This window comes from Netta rufina, assembly GCF_964035555.1.
Source record: "Netta rufina genome assembly, chromosome: 2".
NCBI lineage: Eukaryota > Metazoa > Chordata > Aves > Anseriformes > Anatidae > Netta > Netta rufina.
In genome coordinates, this window is record NC_140124.1 from 46,876,849 (window position 1) to 46,898,461 (window position 21,613).

At 33.4% G+C, this 21,613-nt stretch overlaps 1 protein-coding gene across 1 annotated transcript in view; it reads right to left on the reverse strand.

Annotated features, from left to right (window-relative positions):
• The window catches only part of ULK4 (unc-51 like kinase 4), a gene marked incomplete at its 5' end in the record, with an annotated part of 228,746 nt that overhangs the window by 182,789 nt on the left and 24,344 nt on the right, over nt 1-21,613 (reverse strand). Inside the window, 2 exons of the mRNA XM_084281505.1 lie at nt 1,695-1,778; nt 5,375-5,482. Of these exons, the coding sequence (XP_084137631.1) occupies nt 1,695-1,778; nt 5,375-5,482 (192 nt within the window). The remainder of the gene's footprint in view (nt 1-1,694; nt 1,779-5,374; nt 5,483-21,613) is intronic.

The following is a 21,613-nucleotide window of genomic DNA, read 5'->3' on the forward strand; positions in this document are numbered from 1 at the left end:
TACATGTTTTGAAATAAATATTTAAAAGGTACACCATAAATTACATTGATTACCTTAAAATCCTTCTCTCTCAGTTTTCCTTTGCTCATTTCTCTTTTACCCTTGCATTCAAAGCATCTGGCACAAGAACTTGTTTTTGTATCTGATTATTCTTTCCTTAAAAAACTACAATCTCTTGCAAACAGATGTCTAACAGTAATATGATTTTAACTAGCCAGTTTTAGATGCTACAACATCGTTTTCCAAAAAAGAGGAGTCACTTGTAAAGTTACAGAGGATAAGAAGAAGGTTGCTACAAGAGTAGTAAAAAAGCAGCAAAATAGTGAGCAGTAAGTTGTTTTCTTGTTCCCATATATTATTAAATACTTTGTGTATTTATTGATATTTTTGATTCTACAAATGGTGCTGTTCAAGAAAGCTGAGGCAGCCACAAATGAAACAGAGGAACTTGCAATTGCATGTATGCACTGTACTCATACAAACAAGCATGAATACTTAAGCAAGTCCATTACAAACATCTAGCACCTTAGCAGACAGCAGCTGTAGAAATCTGTGCTTGGTTCGCCTAGACATAACTTCAAGTTTAAAGAAATATTAATTCAAGCAACTGCATGGGAAATGTATTTCTATACTTTTTTTTTTCACTAAAAGTATATTAATATAAATTATTAAGAAAATTTTGACATGTTTTAGGACTAAGAATTGATTTAATTCCATAAGAATTAATTAGCATCTTATGGATATCTCCTTTTAGTTCTCCTACATCGAATGTTCAAAAATAGTAAGTCTTCCATTAATAAATTTATAATTAAATAGCTTCTGACTAATGTGCTTAGAACAACATTTTACTCTAATTATGAGCTCCAAATAGTTCACAATACAAACACAGTTGTATGCTCTTGATCACCTGAAGATTTGAAGATGTTAAAATGCATCTAGACTCTTCCTCTATTAATCACAATCTGTAGGCAATAAAGATCTCAAAAAAAGATGAAAAAAGATATTTCTCTTGCTTTCCCACCTGCAGCAACCTCCATCATGTTTTCTGCCTTGAGCTTTGCCTTGGGCAAAAATAAAGTCAAGCGGTCTCATATAAACAGTAAATGCCAACCCTCTACTCAATTCTTTTTTATTTTACAAATTGGAATTATATGCATGTTTTTCTTCCCTTTTTGTAGCGTAGCTACATCACCAAGAAAAATTAAGAATATAGCATGGCACATTTAACAGAATAAAACTAGTTACTACTTTGGGGCCTCACAAGAGCACTAATAACCCAGTAAGATAAAAATGCTGTTTTCAAAAAACTGTATAAGCCACTTTAAAATCAGAAGTAAACCTGATTTAAAAATGAACTATACAAAAAAAAAAAAAAAAAAAATTGCAAGAGGGTGAGAAGAACACTTCTCACAAGAAAGTCACAGCATTAATAAATTCCATATTTACTAACGGTAATTTTTATTTACCATTTTCAAAGACCAAGCAATAATACATAAATGTTGAATGCACAGAGAACAACATTGGATTTTTGCATTCATCTCCTGCTTAGGTCATGGTCTTATCATCATTATTTAAATTCAAGAGCAATACTTGGTTGACAAGCTACCGCAGTGCTGCAGGCTACAATTCTCACACAATGCCTAAAGGGTTATTACAGTGGAGAAATTCTACTGAGGACAATGAAAGAGCCTTACCCCTTCCCGAAGACACCTCATTAGCACAGTGTAAGCTGCTGAGGGAACAACCAACCATTCTCCGGGGTGCTCTTTTTTTTCTTCCTGAAATGAAGCCAACAGCAGATATGATTAAATCAAAAACTCACAATAATGTCACCCACATAAAAATGGGTAACATTCTTAATAAGGCTCACATTATAGACTTTTCAAATTACCATATGGTAGAAAATATATTAAATTGCAGGGCAGTATTACCATTTAAATATATTTCATGTGTAGCACAAAAATTGGTATCTTAGTAATTTAAATAAAGTCTCCAAAAATCCATTACAGAATTTGTCCTAATATTTCTGGGTTTCATTAACTCCTTCTGATTTGCACATAAAAAATGATTTCGCACTTGTCTCAAACATTTTGATTACCTTGGAAAGAGACAACTATTTGTTAAATGTAATGATGTTTCTCTTAAATTTAATTACACCAAACAAACAAAATTACTTTTGTTTGTCAACTAAAATAAAGTAAATTCACTTTGGAAAAAAGTATTCTAATTCATTCAGAGAGATACAAAACATTCAATAAAACTTACTAGATGGAATATCCTTCAGTAACTATCAACACTGTTCCAAGATCCTTATTTATATTTCCTTGAAATCACCCTGTTAGAGGCTGATTCACTGCTATTTGAATCAAGATTTTGATTCTGCAATTCCACTTTCCTTTTTTTTCCCCCCCCCCCCCCCCACGTAGCCTACTGTAAATTTTCAAATTTTGCAGGTATCATTATGATTTGACCGAAACAAGTTCCATATCTAGGCTAACATCATAGAGATACCAGCAACTCCAAAACTATAGCCTCCACCTAGAAGAGGAAGGACAAGGCTAGGAGTGAAGACAGTTAAAATGACAGCTTATGCTGTAACAAGCACTGGCCTATTTCTCGTTTTATTCATCTAACTAAATCAGAAGCTTTGACAAGTTTTCTGTAACTACACATATTAAATATATTAAAAAAAAAAAGTTTTAAGAAACAATGCAGGCTGTAAACTCCATTCTTTGAACAAATGAATAGCTTTCTTGTAAGTTTTAGTGTCAAGTTAGAAATAAAAAATAAATTTTATCACTATTCTTAATTACCTAAGCATACCTACAGAATTTTACATATATCACCAAACATTTCAAGATCTTCCTACATTTTGCTCACAGCTCATGCTAGTTTTGATTAAACTTTAGGTTCTTCACCCTAATAAAAACTTACAGTATGAAATTAACAGAAACAATACATAGAACTTGAAAGGTTTCCCTTAATGCAAATTGTTTAAGAGTAACAGAACATCCTCTCTGGAGTCCACTCATGCTACTCTTAATTGCTCTTGGCTTCTGTTTGGAAGAAAAATGCATATATAGAGTGCAAGATCTTATTTATGAGATCTGATATGCAAGTACATGAACAATATAGAAGTTTAGGATTGCAAAGGTCCACTAAGATTATCTGCACTCTCCAGTATTTTCTAAGCCACAGAACAGCAGAGACCCTGTAATATAACCAAATGAATCACTGTGTACCTAGATAGTTGATAGTTTAAGTGTTGGATAATTTATGATTTACCAAATGCTTACATCAATTGAAAAAGTAATTATCATAATTTAATATTGATGTTGACCTAGAAACACTTAAGACCTTAACACTTAAGACCTAGAAACACTTAGCAAAATGCTAAGGGAAAATATAAATAAATAAAAATTAGGTATATTCCCAAAGTTAAGGGCTTAATTAATAAGTATTTAGCAACTTGAAAAGACAATCAAACAGTCTAAACATCAAAATGGAAGAAAATTTTAAAAAATATATAAAAATAAAATACAGCTTGTGTACAGTTTTTAATGAATCGGTTATCTTTTTTCATATGTTAGTTAAGGTGTAAAAAAGCTTTGCTGTTTGAAGATATAAACTGGGAATAAACTTTACTGTTACCTCTACCATTGACTTGGTGTGTAATCTTGGCAAGGTCATTCCATACTGCTGTTCTGCAGTTCAGTTAGCAATGAAATGTCTACAACACTACAGTATTCTGAGGCTGCACAGGTACAGTGTAGAAAAATTAAAAGCTTTTTACAAAGAGCTTTTTTTAAAAAAAAATGAAAAAATATGACTGAAGTGTTAGTGCACACAAATCACACTATATTTTTGAAGTTTTACCAAGACACAGTGCTTTAAGATCATAAGTGCAGAGAAATCTTTCTATTCTCTAATAAGTTGTAACTCAAAACAGTTCAACACATTGCTATAGTTCTTCCTGAAATACTGAGTTTTCATTTAGAACAAGCTATCATGCTTCTAACATTAGGGAGTTCAGAAATACATACAGACTTGAAAATTTCCTAGCTCACATTTTCAGAAGAAAAAAAAAATGTGTTAGGTTCAGTGCAATCAAATTACTTTTCTATTATAGAGCCAATGTAGACAGATTTGTTTTAATTACAGAAGTTTAATTTAAAATAAAATCAAGCAGTGCAAAATATATTGCCATATATAGTTTTCAAGTTGGAATTTTAGGTTTATTTGTTTTTATTAGTGGTTAAAGATTATATAACGTCATCAGACAGATTGCAAGCTAAGTATATATTTTTTTTCTTCTAAAGAAAACTGAGAAAACACAAAAACAGATAAAAATAATTTGTCCATGTGGACTTATTTGTCATAACACAATTTCTCAATGTGAAAACATGTTTCGTGACTCAGAACATGTGTGTTTGACAGATATTTTAGCAACTGCCTAACCAGTAAAAGATGATGCCTACTAACATAGGCAAAAAAAGGCAACTGCTTCATCTCATGGAACATGCAAAGGAGACTAGATGAGGATAATACAACATGGAAGTTCACCTATAAGATGTCAAAATACAAATCTATTTGGTACTTTCATTCCTTTACAAAGTGACCTCACAGACTGAAAACTAACATGATAGCATTCAGACCAACCAGATGATGCAGCTAGGACAAATTATTCAGAGAAGCTAGGGCTAGATTTCTTCTGTTTGAAATCACATTCATCTCCAATAAGTTAAAGAAACTACTTTATTCTTGAAATAAGGAAAATAAAGGCCAGAGTTTAGAAGCTCTGTCATTTTCAGTTCCACTAGTAATAGTATTTCTTCACTATAAGTAACTTTTTAAAGTACATTACCAGTTTTAGACTATAGTTTTAAATCTAGTCACCTATCTAGTCAGCTACCACCATAATTTCTTTTGAAATTGGCCAGGATCATTCCAGTTTCTTTTCCACAGCATTGCGATTTCAACCATGGTAAAATCAGATCTAATTTGGACTAGATATATTAATTTATTGATATCATAGGTTGTCCTGATATACCTTTCTTAATCAAGGTCTCTAGTTAAGATGTTCTAACTCTCACATCTGCCACTTGGAGGCCTGAAGTCATTATGGTGACTGATGGAATTGTTTCACAAAGTTAAAATTCTATATTTGAAGAATGTGATTAAATTTACATCAAATGGAGTATATGAAAGGATTGGTATGTTCTTTAAAAAGTAAAAAAATATCACAGAACATACAAGAACAAGAAACTCTTGAGAATACAAATGGCAAAATCACTTGCTTTTTTATCTACTATTCCACGGGATTTTTTTTCCACATCTGTTACAGAAATTTGTAAGGATCATTTGACAGTCTTACCTCACTGGCTACGAGGTAAAGAAGCTCCCCAAGTGCTGGTAAAAGGCATTGTTTCAATTTGCTATTCCTGAAGTTCTCTCTGATGAGTTCGGTTAGAAGTATAATTGCCTAAAATAAGAAGAAATCATATAATAAAGTATATAATCTTTTCTCAATCAAAATGCACCCTTAAATGTAACATAGTCTCTATCTGAAATGCCATCAAAACGACATATTCTTCACTTATGCTAAATAGCTATTTGCAAAGGATTTTGTAAGAAAGAAGGACAAGAAAAAAATAAGAATTACAAACCATGTTATATATTCAACATGGAGAAAAATGAAATAAATAAATAGCATAGGTGACAAATTTTCAGTCATCCTTTCTCCCCTTTTCTCCCGGGAAACAGAAGCAGATTTGTAAGAAGAAAGAAAAATAAAAAATAATAATAAAAAAAAAGGACGACAACAACAACAACAACAAAAACATGCTAGTTGCTGTTACTTTGTTTACATGAGAAGATCTAGAAGTTCTCCTCACCATCAGGCTACAAAAAGAACAACAACAACAAAACGTTGTCTTCTCTGTAGATAATAAATCAGGAGATATGAAGCCTTACTGGTGCCTTACTACTTGACAACCAGACATAAACTCTTAGTTACAGAGAAATAAAACAATAGAGTAAAGTAAAGGTAAAGTAGCTATACAGTATTTATATGGGGAGAAGGGGGGGAATCGAAAATTCTGATTCATCTTGTGCAGGTGACTTAATGGGAAATCACTTCCCTATACACATGCAGATTAAATTTAAACCTAACGTTTGATGCTGGAATCAGTCAATAAAGCAAGAGACCATCTAGCTACCACATGTTAAATTGAAAAGCATGCTATGTGCTGGCTGGGATACAGTTATGTCTCCAAATACACTCCACTATGTAGCAAGCATATAATAGTAGAGCAGCCAGTCGTTTCTTTAATTTAAGAAAGATGGAACTATCTACATGTTGTCCTCGTCTCCCTTGCCTTGCAAGGGCAGGAATAGAAGATACTTCAGTGAATACAGACTTAACATACCTACTATGTCCCTTATATATTTCCTTTCATTCTCAGAAAGGATTTAGTTCAAACACTTTAACAGTACTTAAAGAGATTAGAGCAAACAAGCTGTGTAAACAGATACAGTCTCTGAAGTCAATGGTTTCCAACAGTTTACATGATGTATGTGAGATATGAAGCTATTTTTATGTATGTTAAACAAGCAGTAATATTGCCCATACTATTTCATTTAACCCTTGGCAATGATCTTCATTTTTTATTATCAGGTTGCCCAGAGAGGTCGTGGAGCCTCCCTCTTTGGAGGGAAAGCCACTTGGACATGGACCTGGGCAAGCAGCTGGGCAGTGGTTTCTTCCAAACTCAACCATTCTGTAATTCTGGGATTTGTTCCAACTGAGCAAGTACCAGCTGTACACAGAGCGCACACAACGCATACCTCTACCCCTCGTTTCAGGAAACTCAACATTTGTGGTTCTGTTCAAATACAAACCAGCAGCACTTCAACCCAGGCCCAAGGGGTCTAAACAGTGACACTTAAAATTCACTTACTTTGTACAGTCTGTTTCCCAAGATTTTCTCAGACTTTGCACAGCATCTAAGTTAAGAATCTGACAGTCATCCTTACACTCTGGTGTCAAATTAATCCCACAAAAAGACATGAATAAAAACATGTAGTTTTCAGTTCTGATTACATGCCTTTCAGGGAAGGCTCCTTTCTCCTGTGGAGGATCTAAGTTTAACTCTCTTGAGTGTGTATAATCTTGAAACACCAGAAAATCAACTTATAATCACTAACTTTTAGTTCAGGATATGCTGATGAAAGATAGTGCCTTAATACTTATGAGCAACTCATAAGTAACTTCAGATTTATTGCAAGGCATCATCTTCCAGAGATCTTTGATAAAGACCACTTGCGAACATTTCTGGATTTATAACTGCATTCTTTGCAATATCTAATGTTTATTTCTTTAAAAAGGAAAAATTCAGAAATGCATAGTTGCTTGACAAACAAATATCTTGTCTCCTATATCCTTTGTTAATATTATATGCAATTCATGTTTATAAAAGGCATAATATCCAGCAGGTAAAGGCTGGATTACAGTCTCCAACCTTACTGTCATTTGCATCTATATAGAAAGAGGCTCTAAAAACACACACACACACACACAGAAATTTCTCAAATGCTCAAAGAAAATAACCTGTGAAAACTAGTCTCAAGTTAGCAAACTTTGCAAGACAATGTTCCCTGAAAGTAACATCGTAAATTCTCAAAAGCATTTCAGGAATCAGTGAAGCAGACAGTAAAAAACAAATTAAATAAATAAATAAATAAATAAATCAGGCATTCAGTGCTTAATCACAGAAAATAATCATTTCCATTTTTAGAGGTTATTAAATGTACCTTTTTTAAAAAAAAATAAAATTTACAAATGTATTTGTCAGTACAACACATTTTGTTCCTCAGAGCTCTGAAGAGCTTTTATCCTCAACATTCTTTAATTTCTCTTACCCTTCTGACCTTAATAGCTTCATAACATAACCTCAATCTTCGTACAGAGAAATCATATGAGAACTGGAAATGTAGGCTTAAATTAATTAAAACAAGAAGATCTACTAAACAAACTTTGACCTTCTCCCCTTTTTATGTAATGCTATGCTCATTAACTGCTTTAACTTTCAGAACACTTCTTCAGACATTATTCAGGAACTTCAAGTAACCTGCCATTCCAGAGAGAACTCAACTTTCATATTTAAGTAAAGAAATAAATCTATCGGTAGGTTTTAGAGCTTCTAATATATCAGCTGGATAAAGTAGTAGTCAAGTTGGTTCAATTGCAATTTTTTAGTAAATGGTGAACAGGTAATGATAGCATTTTCTCTTTTATTACATTCGCTTTCTATACCTATACAGAATTATTTTTGCTTTTGTGATGAAATATATATATATTGAGAACTATTTTTACTGTCGAATCAATACCACTGAAGTACTTGAGCACTGTTTTATTAACATGCATTACCCATATTCAGTTAACACCCCTGAAATAGTGTTTTGACAACACAGAATTGATTAGCTGTTTGATAACGAGTTGCAGACAGCAGACCCAGCAGGCTAGCTAGGGACATTAAAGCACCATGATACCCAAGTTATTGTTTGTTTGTTCACATGCAAGACCCGATGAAGAAAATGCAACTCAAATTGTACACCTCTTATAGAGAATCAAGGCAGGCTGTTCAAAATTATCAGTTTTAATGATGCGTGTCAGCCAGCAGAAATCCAATTTAACACTGATCTTGTTTTTCACCTGTAAGTTTTATTTTCCCAATGAATAGTTAATGCAATGACGTACTAAATACACTTATGTATGCAAGCCTAAAATTTCCAGAATCTTATGTTTTATTAAATCAAAAAAAAAAATAAAAACTAAGCTTTGCATTTATCAAGCTGTTCCTTTACACACTTTCACTTAATTCTATTCTTCTACCTTACTATTCAGTTAAGTTTTAGAAGAATGTCATTTACATTAAATATACTAGGTTTATCTGCTCTCTTTCTGGTTGTTCATTAAAATTAAGAATTTAAGATTTAAAATTGAGATGAAACCAAGGAACAGTATTTGATGTTGGCAAACAGAAATTGCTGTTTCTTCTTTGCTCTCCCTCAAAATTTTAGGACTAGCAGACTATTATTTTTATTCAAAAGCAATAAGAGGAAGTCATGATATTTCAGTTCCCACTGTTTTCTTATATCATACTTGAATGAAAGAGCTGTGAAACTGAATTAACAAAATTTAAAGTTATTTACTTCCATGCACTAGGGAAAAAAATGAAAAAAAAAAAAAAAGCTAGTCAGTGTAATGAATTGAAATTTTCATTTAAAAATGGTTTATTGAACAAGAGAGAAGATCTGTATGAAGAAATCTGAGCTATGAGATCCATGGCTGATTTTTGCAAAACTGTTCAATCTTTGTTAAAAAGAAAAAAAAAAAGAACTAACTGCATGAGTTTTGATACTGATTATCTTCACATGCTATAATAAATGCATCCACTAGTGGGTAATTCTAGTAACTGTAAACAGATTCATAACAAGAAACGCACAGTTAAATTACCAGAATTTAAAGATGAACAGAATTGTATGGGGGTACTATTACAGAAGGACAGATTATGGAGGATACTCTATATTCTTAAAGTAAATGCTGATCGGCTTGCAAATACAAGCATATATTTACTGTAGTCACATAGTAGTCTCTTTTTCTTTAAGTACCACAGAGTCTAACATTTGCCCAATGATTACCCCCTGTTCACTGAACACAGTTGAGTACATCAAATATTATCCAAGTGCAGGAAATAGGAGCTCACAGAACATGTCACATACTAAGCAGAAAGCTGGTGCTGTTAACCAAACTTAAGCTCTTTGCATGTCCTCTGCAACAGAGGCTATGAAACAGGTGGTCGAGATTCATCATCTGTGTTATAAGGACAATCATATATTTGTGTAAAATAAAATTATGTATTATTGCTGTAATTACACAATATAAATATATTTTAACATATATAAAATATCCTAAAAGGAGGAAGGCAAGCTGTTTCCTTCTCTGTCATGTGCACAGATTACTTCTAGTCCTGACAATATTGATTTGCACCAGATTTAAAATATTCATCCTTTCACTAGGAAAAATATATGAAAATAAATATTTTAATAAAATATTAACAATAAAACTGCTCAAAGACTTTGATACGAGGTTAAAGATTAGTATGAATTTTAGGTAAATAAGGTTTATTAGCTGGAAAAGCACACAACAGAAGTCAAATTTATATTAATCGCATAGTCTGACAAAAGGTCTCATTGCCAGCTAGAGCACATTTTTTCCTTTCAACCTGCACACATTTTCCCTTTCAATGATGTAAGTAGTAATGCACTGCAAGCTCTACAGCATCTGCTAAAAGTGTCTTCAATTTAATACATTACTTAGACCTCGTACATCAGCTGTCAAGCTGGATGGATGTAGTATAGTTATAATAAGAGAAGAAAGAAAGATTCATATCTGGATAGACAGTCATTACCTTCATTTACAACAATAGTATGTGGAGTTGATACATTAACAGATTCTCAGCCCATTTCAAGCTACTTCTGGAAGTTTCTCTGCAGTTTTAACAGTCCAGAAGTGAGAATTACAACATATTCAAAAAGAGGAGGTATTTTATGCCACTTAAATGTTAAGGTAATGTACAGATTTACAATAATTTTAAGTTTTTAATCTGTTAATATGAATGTCAGCAAGCATTAGTGAGGATTAAAACATCTGTAATTCTGCAAACCCTTACAGAGATAAAAACTGTCTATGCCTGAAGCATAATGGAAATTACTTCTCAGTTCAATTTCTTTTGAGTGAACACACATGTAACACATGCAACTGATGCCACCACAATCTCACTTTCTGTGGAGAACAACAGTCTCAGCAGGCTGAGACACTACACCACAGCTGCATTGCCATTAACCAGAAAATAATTACACCACGTACTCGTCTTTAAAATGGCACATAAAGGGAAAAAGAAAAAAAAAAAAAAAAAAAACACAAAAAACAAACAAACACCGTGCTCTCTGGATGTTTCAAATATTTTCCCTATCTTCCTCTGTAGTTAATACATATGTTAATACATATTGTATTATTGATAACTGTACTTACACAGGGGTTGGATCCAAACATACCTGTGACAACTACAGTTCAGGGAAAGCTGGTTAAACAATATACTGAAATAAACAAATGGCTTGACTGAAGAGTAGAGTGACAGGACAGAAACAGATACTCTCATCAGATTTTTCTACAGAGTGCAGATACAAGAAGAAAGGGTCTGAGTAAGCGAAATAGTCTGTTTCTGTGAATTTTGTGTTCTGTACAATAAATTAGGTCATGGAACATGGGAGATCAAAGTCAAGTCTGACTCAGACTATGAGCATAGTATTAATACTTTCCAGAATACAGAAAAAACAGAAGCAAATATACAACACATTGCACAATTTATGCAGTAGTATAACACCTCTAGGGAGCAATACGTGTAACATTTTTCCAGGTGAAATACAACACAAAATTAATTCATCATGAAAACTCTCATCTTTTCAACTTTTAGATAACTGCTGTAAGCAGAGGTCTTAGCAGGCCAGCAGAGTAGCTAACCAGATGTCCTTATTAGCTCCATGAATATGCTTTGGTACTAACCCAAGGTCCCAAAGAGATACAAGCAGTAGGAACTAACTTATAACTGCTACATTTACCAGCAAACCAAAAATGCATCCACACACACACACACACAAAATGAAAAAGAAAAAAAAGAAAAAAAGAAAAACACCTGCATACTGGCTTTGGGTATTTGCTTTGTTTAGGGAGAAAAGGCTATTTCTTCTCCTTGTCTTCACAGATGCACCTCAGTTTCAGATGTTCATGAATACATCCATTTTCCACCACCCTTTAAGTTTGAAGATTTTTAATGACAAGAAGTATCGGGTAAAGATGTTTGCTGCAAACAGAAGGAAGGTCCTGTGTTCCTTCTTGCCAAGGGCAAGAATGAAAAGAATTGCTCAAGTGCAAGATGCCCAAGAAGTGAAGGGTCCTTAAATTTAAAAGGATTTCTGCCTTCAAAACTGCTGTCAATGGCACTCAGCTCGAGCTGATTTACATCCCAAGGATGTCAGCTGAAGCTCTAGAAATCAGTCTTCACAGAACAAGTTTTGTCAGGAGCATCAAAAGACGAAACTGTTTTTTTTTTTTTTTCTTTGTTTTCTCTTCCGTTTTGTTTCCCTGTATTTCTCTGCAGGTTTCTACCATTCCAGAAACACAATATTTATAAAAGGTGGGAATGAGTTTTATCGTTTTCATTAACTCTACATGAAATTACTCTAGGTCATCATCTGTTGCTTCTGGACAGCATGGCAGCGTGCCTGTTATCAACTTGATTTAGAAGCCATGCTGATGACACTCTTGAAGGCCCAATGACCATTAATAAAATATCCATGTAGGGGTGTGTAGATTGATTTATTCTGAATAGAATTTTAAATATCTTTTTAAAAATCTACAGACACTGAATATTTGCCATAAATTGTCTTTGAAATAACTTCATTTTACTGATTATTTCAAAAAACCCTTCATTCTACTCTGTGAAGGTGACAACCAGACCCAACACCATCTGGTTAGAAATTTCTCTTCTCTACAGATTTCTTTACTTTTAAGATGTGCTTCAGACTAATAAAACATTTTTTCCCAGATTATAACTGAAAGGGCTGATATTCAGAGGAAAAGTTAGGATGACAACAAATATACAACTGATCTTGCATAACACTGAGGCTGGTTTGAACATCTTTTAGTGCTGTAATCAGAAAGCAGCAGGAAACATGAAACTATTAGGCTTTCAAGCTACCATCAGTCTGCAATTACTGTCACAAAAATTTGTTCTAGCCTAATTGTGCCAATCAAACAAGCATGTGCTGTAGAGGAAGAGGATGGATTTTTTTCTCCTATAACTAGTCTACTATTTCATTAATTTGCAAACTCAAGACTCAAGGATCTTTTTAGGTTCATTCTTCAAGCTACATATTTAGTTGCATGATTTCAATAAGCAAATTATTGAGTTGGTTAATTCAGAAAGAAATGAACTGTATCAGAAATATTAAAACTCAATTCTCAGCTATGTCAAGCTTTAATAAACATGAACTAATAGGAACACAACACAGAACTCCAATATTGTATGACATAACTTTGTAAACATTATGCAAATAGCATCCAAATTATGCCAGGAAATAGATAACAATCTCACAGATGTGTTTTCCAGAATTAATAGGAAAAGTTGTTTGTTTCATGTCAAGAAGGTTATGCATGAAAAATTTTTCAGTGTGGTCTCTTGCTCACAGTAGGAATGCTAATTTCATGATTCATTTTCTGTATATATTTGATTGTTCTACTGATATTATAACAATGTAAGAACCAAAAATATTTCAATTCCAAAGAAAAAAAATTTATTCTGGCTTAGTTATTTTAATCACAGAACTATCTAGCTCACCTAGCCTTTCATGTCCCATACACATCTCCAATGTATGTGACACATCCACTTACTTATAAAAGGAAAAAAGGGATTGGGGTGCAGAGAAAAAAAAATAAAATATCACACAATGTAAACAGAACTATTTAAAAAAAAAAAAAAAGTTCTGCTGGGGATGTCTTTTTGTAATACATACGATCTTTGCTGTGTACCGCTTCCTTAATATATCTGAAATATTTTAGCTAGTTAGAAAAACTGTTTTGACAAAACTTTCCTCTAAGAAATCAAAGAAACTTCCTATTTTCAACCTAGTCATCTGAAATTTACCTTATTTTCTATTCTGCAAAATTCACCTACAATATGCCACACAAATTTAACAAAAATTGATGCCACAAGCAAGGACAAATTCCCTGCACAGTGACAGAAATACTAGCGAAAGAACACATCTAATTTAAATCTAAAACACACCAACAAATTCAGCTCTTTCTGCCCCATAATATACAACCATACAAAACTCCATACTAATATTTTGCTGTGTTGTATTCATGAAAACTTTGGACAAAATATGTGGTGTTAAGTCCCAAAAGATGGAGCATAAAAAGAAAAAGAAGCATTTAGACAATCCCTTTAGTCCATTTTTCTAACAAAAAACAGTAAAGGCATTGCCTCTTTCCCTGAAACCTCTTATGAAACTTTTATCAAACATACCAAGAGTAAAAAACTTCTTAGACATATTCTTTGCAAAACTTTTCAAAACATAATAGCAATATAGAAGTAAAAGAAGGGCTGTAGTACTAACTCATTTCTTTTTAATCAGAAAATATATATGAAAATATTTTTAACACACTAAGCATAAAAAAGGTCAGAGACTATTAAGTATCAGAAAAACATCCTCCTAAACCAAGGAGTTTCTGCTTAAACTTCCTGAGAGTTAATAAAGGAAGAAGGGAAGATGCTAAATGGTGGCCTTTATGTAATTAATTTTAAAGTCAGCCAGCTGAAAGACAGACATTCGTGAGAAAGCTGGCTCCTTCAGCTGACAGATCTGCTTGCAGCTGTAAGAATTGTTCAGGTATCCCTAATGTATTTTCTACATATAGATTTAGCTGTCTGATTTTAAATACAGAAGAGGGACTGCAGTAAGTGTTCAAAAGGCCCTAGAGTTTTTGGAATTTATTTCTCTGTGAACCAGCTCTGAGTACGCTCAAGAGTACAGGTTACAAAGACAACTAAAGGTGTATTCCCAAAGGCAACTTACTGGTGAAGTGTCTGACGTTTTATTTGTTAACATCACATTCATTTAGGAGAGCTGACAGGCTGAATCTTGTCATCTTTAATGCTGCAGGATAACCACCCTTATGCTTTTGTGAAAATAATAGCAATTTAGCTTAAACAGGCTGTACAAAATTTGAATTTACTTTCTCTTTTGAGAAATTAAAGTGTGCATTCTATTTTTCTTGCTTTGTGTATATATGGACAGAGCTGAAAAGGTATAAAAAAATCACTGAATATTTTTTGTTTAGATTCCCCAAATATAACCAATAAAGGCAAAATTATTCCATGCATATACGGAACAGGACACAAATATGTATTCTAAAACTTCATGAAAGTGATGCCAGAGGAGGGACAAACTGAAACTAGTTCAGCAAAAGCCTACATAGTTCAACAGTCATGAAAAACTCAGCTTCCCACTGCATGGTGTGTACATAATAAAGGCAGCTGTCAGATACATGGTACATTTCACATAATCATTATTTTCCTCTGGAAGTAAGTTAACCTAAAACTGCTCATCACTAAAGGATCAAGACAAAAAGGTAAATCCTATTCAAGAATCCTTCAGCTGCTTTCCAAATCAAAGAAGCTTCTAGGTTTTATTCTTTGCAGCCCTCAAAAAGGATGCTTTGCACGAACTAATCCATGAAGCATTACTTTCTTCTCTTACACTTTCTTAAGAATAACCCCTGCACTCAGGCAAAAAAAAGAAAGAGGTAAATTTAGGAGTAGAAAAGTTAAAACACATAATTATTTTGAAGTTTTGTATGCAGCTGAATTGAAGGGAAAATAGAAATAATGATGATAGTGTCGACATTGAGTTAAAAGCCTAACAAATGTGCTCATCTTACTTTAACAATAACTATTGGGTCAAGCTCTATTTCTCGGTAGATCTTGCACAGTAGAAAATTCTTTGCATATTTCCTGCTCTGAAATACGAAAATATATATATATATATGCATCTCAATATTTTGAGGCAAGTTTAGTCCTCAGTATACATAATTTCCATTAACATTAAAATCAATTACTGATTCTACAGGTGCCATGGAGGTAAACTCCCTTCAACCGGAGTCACTCACCAGTAAAAGCTAACTGGGAATAATCTAGTACAGATGAATAACCAGCTTAGAAACATGACAACTTATTTTCATACTAGAGAATTCTAGTTAAAAGTATAACTTGTACATTATTACTTAGAAAGTAATTATTTTGTAGCGAAAAACAGTGCAAATGTTACTTTTAAATACAACTGTAAAATATTTCAACTAAGTAGGATTTAAAATTGTATTCCTTGCTGTATGTATTTATGTATGTATGTATGTATTTACAGTGGACAAAATGAAAGAAAAAAAAGTACAGAATGTCATAGAGTAAACATTTTGAACAGCTACATTTTAAACCATATGATTGTTTCATGCTAACAATCTGAGATCTTAAGCTTCAAATACTATATATAGTGTTAAAAAGTCATTAAAGAAACCCAATTATCTCACAAAAATGCAGTTAACTGCAGCAATATGCAAATAGTAAGCTAAGAGAGCAAATGACTAGGTAATATGGAAAAAAATAAAAGCTCATCAACTGAAACAAGAAACATTTTCTACTCTACAGAAAAATACAGCAGGAAGGGAACCAGAACAACAACAACAACAACAACAAAGTCAAAAAAGTCACACTGTGCTTTAAACAGAAATCTCACAGCTTGTGTTGCAAAAATATTACAAAGATTGACAAAGATATCAAATGGTTAGAATCAACAAAAATCTGTGATTGCAGGAATATACTCAGCACATATACTGAAAATAGTCTTACAAGACGTCTGATGAGACATGAAACGCTTCCATCATTAAAAGCAATCATGAAGAATCTTTTTGCAGTGTTTCTGATGTCAGATGTGTTATTCTGTTCATAAGCAACTCAAATATGGAGACCTTACATGTGAATTGCCAATCAGTTTTATAGCATACATGTACATGCAGAAGACTGAAGGTAATTATTTTTCCACTCCAAGGTGGAAGTAAATTTTAGTGTTTTATTTCCTTCATACAAGTAAGTTTACTTCTGAGATAGCCAACATAGAAAACTTATACAAATTACTAAATGTAAATTAGTTCCAGCTACAAACATATATGGAAAGAATTCATGATTTCACAAGACAAATTTTTTTCAACCAAAACACAACGATGTTAAGTTGACCAGCTGTCAACTGTTTTGAGATTGTGTTTTGGTTTTGTGAGTGATCGGCTCTAGATACTTTAAAACAAAAAGTACAAGAAACTTGAGGTGAGCCTGAACAATCAATTTCCTTGTGCTGACATCAAATCTGAAATGTGTTTTCAGAGCCTTACAAAAATGTTTTGCTAGCATTTGTTATTTTGATACGCCTATTATCCATGTCAACACTTCTCTGAAATTTGCCAGTTGCCAGCTTTCTCAGTTTCCTGTGGAAAGAAGCTTCTTCATATCATTGCATAATAACTGCTTGAGAGGAGATACCTGATCACATTACACAATGAAACTTGCCCTAATTGCCACATTACACAAGGAAACTTTGCCCCTTTTCAACTTCATGAAGTGGTTTTATTCTTAAACTACAAGATAAGAAAAACATTCCAACATATATTCCCTATAATACTCATCATTTAAGAATAATTCAGACACTTTTAGTAAAGAATCTAAAACTTCAGTACTCTCAAAGAGAGGATGTTGGTTTTTTTTATTTAGTCTCATTTCTCCTCAAAAATTATCTTTAAGCTATTTCATAAAGGCTCTGTAGAAGTTAACTAGAACTGAACATAGTATTCCAGTAAATGCTGATGGTGGGGATGTCCCCCTTCTACCTTAAAACCCAGGCTGATGAAATAGAGGGGATGGCAGGATGGATTTGGACAAAACCAGACCCTGAGCCACAAACCCTGTAATACCCAACAGAAATCCCACGAGATAGATATTACAAATAAACGAACAGAAAACAGCAATTATAAAATACTTAGAAATTATAATTAGAAATAGAAAGCCACATCCAGTATTACATAAGTATTTACCTCAAAATACTCAAGAGTCTGATGCTTTCATACCTTTAACTGATACATGATCATACCTGATTGCCTGAGTATGAAACAAATTATCTTGGTACTCCAAAAGGTAAGAAGAACACAACATGTTTTAATTCAGCTCATTTTTTCCTGAAAAAATAGATATGTTTAGTGTTCTAAAATTTCAGAAGTAGGGTGTACATATAAATCCACTTGGTTTTGAATATGTCTAACTACACTAACTTTTTTATTTTTTTAAGAGAATGAGTTAATTTCTCCATCTAGTCCTAGTAAATGAACTGAATGGTGGATAAGTGAACAAATGAAAGAGAAAGGAACACACAAAGATTTACTGCCTGTGGAATTTTGACTACGTTTGTCAACATTGACTATGTTGACAGTATTTACACAATACCTTTGTGGGTGGGCAGCATTCAAAAAAAAAAAAGGAGGATACACATTTCAGCCATCCATGCCACGTTCTTATTTACTGCACACAGATACTAATTCTGAGCCACATACCATAATTTCAGCCACTTCAAGTCCCTGTTATGAGTGCCACCAACAATAGAGCAAGGTTGAGTGCTATTTCCTCCATTGTGCCGGCACAAACATTTGTGTATCAGTCCGGGTGACAGGACAGATCCAAGCTAAAATGAGCATGATTTAAAAAGAAAAGCTCCTTCAGATTGTTGTCAGCTCCCTATTGATTATTCACCTTAGGATATCAACTGAGAGTAGTGATTCATTAGTTCAGACTTTTTTGAAATGCCTATTCCTGACACACAAAAAAAGCCAATCTCTGCAAAACAAAGAAATGCAAACCCAAATAGTCCAAAGCTCAACATTTACAATATTCAGATATAACATGAAGAGCCCAAAACATGGTCTTGCTTTAGAGGTGTAAGAATGTAGAGTAAGACACTTCCTCTCTCCACTGCACAATAGTGTGTGACTTTCAGACATACATACTGGAAGGCTGGGAAGCAGAACATAGTCTTAAAACGTTTAATGGGAAGCTGTTTTCCCTCAACTGCAAAATAGTATCTGGATGCCCAGTGACTTCCAGAAGTCTTCACGGGGCTGTGAATTTTGGGTCTGTTTTTCCCTGTAATGTATGTTACCCCTTAATCCTCTGTTTAATAAGCTTCCCCCAGACACATTCAGTAATCAAGGTCACAATTGTATTTATGATAGAAGCAGCCGAAGGAGAATACTGATTTGGTGTTTCATAACACCGATGTAGGACAAATATAAGTTATGCTTAGAATCCTGAATGAAATATTGAAAAGAAAACAGACAAGTCTACCAAATACCTTTTTACCTTCTGGAGACGTATATATTTATTGACTGAAGAAAAGGATCCTAAGGGCATAGCTCTTTATTATCCCCAAAATTACAGACTTGTAGAAGGAAAGAGATTTTTTGCTATAAGAACACATTAAATTGAAGAGTATTGCAAAGAGGTGTATCAGCAGCACTACTGATGTCATTTTAATGGCAAAATGTGCTATTTTATCTTTTGGAAAAAAAAAAAAAAGAGAAAAATTAAAGGGCTCTATGAAAACAATCACAATAGAATAACTTTTACAAGGCAACAACTTTTGCTTTGGTCAGGCAATTAGTCTGAGAAAATTGCAAAAAGTAATTTAATCTTGCAATTAGCAATGTTTTTCAGTTCTCTACCTGGAACTGACAAAAGGTCTCAATATTTTCTCCAGCAATCCAGAATTCCATTGTAAGACAGAAGACGGATTAATTGTCATTAACATTAATTATATTTATATATTCTGTCTTTTCAACTTGGAAGAACTTCTCACATACTCTACGAGTTTTTGCCAGCAGAAGCTAATTTACCTCAGAAGTGTTTATCTTTTACTTGTCTTCCTTAATTTTCAACAATCATTTTATAGCACAGCAGACATTTGTGTGTGCAAGTATGTAAGTACTTTTATGCACATATGCCTCCTATACAGCTTCTGATTAGCTTATGCCTCCTATCCAAAGATTATTATTTTTAATTAGTATTTTTACATACATGTTATCAGTGTAAATCAAGCAAAGTGCCATTGAAGGAAAAAGACAAGGATACTGAAATCACGAGCATTTGTGAGTAGATTAAAAAATCATTTTACAATAAAAACATCAAAACTAAATAGGTTGAGAATAAATGGTCAAGTGAATACTTTTATTTGGATTGCCTTACAATATAAGTAGTTGTATATAGGGCTAGAAACAGGAGTAATCAATGGGATCAGCCAGAAGCATGCCTTAAAGTTGGCATTCTGTAGGAATTTTAATGAGAACAAACTCTACACATGGAGCAACCAGACTACCTAGAGAAAGGATCCATAAAAACTGAACGCAGCTGTGATATGAAAGTTGTAGAAAACAACCAGCGAATTGGACTTCAAAAATCATAAACAGAAAGGCTCAAATTATATGTGGTTTCACTTTGGATGAGGACAAATTAGGAGATTCCATTGCTTTGACAAAGGAAGGGCACTCTAAGCTCAGTGTTACTGAGACATTCTGTCATTCTCCATGGGGTATTAAGTTGGTTAATCTGCCCAAGGAATTCTATAAACCAACGTTTTTGTGAAGAAACTTGCAAGTACGAAAACTGTGGCAGGATCTCTGAGCCCTTTGAACTCTCAGCAGAGCAGAGGAATCAGGTCTGTAGGAAAATGGACACAGCTGCCTAGGTCACAATGTGCAACTGGAATTTACAATCAGACGATTTAAAAGAGGTATGGAAAATGACTAGATTTTTGCCTTGAAAAGGAGGGGCAGAAAGCACCTCTTTCTGGTCCTGTACCAGATAGAAAAGGACGTTGCTCCCTGACATGAGGGCATTCTGTGAAGTTGATTTATGATCTCCTACTAAAATGAAAGGCAAAGTCTGAAATTTCACATGAGAGTAGCTGTACCTCTAGTAGAAATAGTCACAGAGAGGAAGGAACAATAGCTACTTTTAATAAAAAGGACAAATTAAACATAGATGGAAGCAAACCCGAGCGTGGAAGGAATTTTTCTCTAAAATCAAGAATAAGCAGATTTTTCTTTCCAAGCATTAGCACTTAGTTCTGTAAGAACCAGTTTCAAATCCTAACTACAAAGATAAAACTTCAGCTGTTTTCCTACGATAACTAGGAATAAATAAGAGGAAATTATGCTTCTGATTTGTAAAGGGCGATTCCATGAAGATAATAAAACATAGCCATTGGTAAGTCAGCAAGTAATTGACCTATACAACATCAACAACTACTTCAATTTTTATTGCAACTGTCAGATAGAGGAAATTACACACAATATGTTTTTGCCTTCAGTGAAAGATTCTGATTCAAAGAAAAATATGCAAGAGTTTAATTTCCCTACTGCATTCTACCATCAGTCTTTTTCTAATCAATTGTATTGTTCTAGAAAACAATTAATTGGAAATAGACTAACTGCAAGTGAATTTACATTAGAATATATTGGGAGATTCAGAATAGATCAGCAGAATCAAGATGTACATAGTTCCAGTATTATATCTTTTTGTAGTCTGGTCCAGCAGAGGATGTAGTATTAAAGAGCATTTACTTGTATTTTAATTTTGTGTTTTAGTGACCTCTGGTGGTTACATATCGAAAAATGTTTTTCACAGATGACCTTAAAGAAAGGGAAAGCCATTAATTCTTCAAAGGGCAATAAACCAAAAACTTTTGGTTTGCAGCAAATGAACATTTATTATAGCATGTGAAATGAGGATGAGGTTTCTTTCTTTCCTAAAGTTTTTCTGCTTTTTCAGGACTCGATGTTGCTATTATTTAACAAACCATTTAAACAACAAAAATAATTAATGGTGCAGTATAAGCTTCAAAGGTA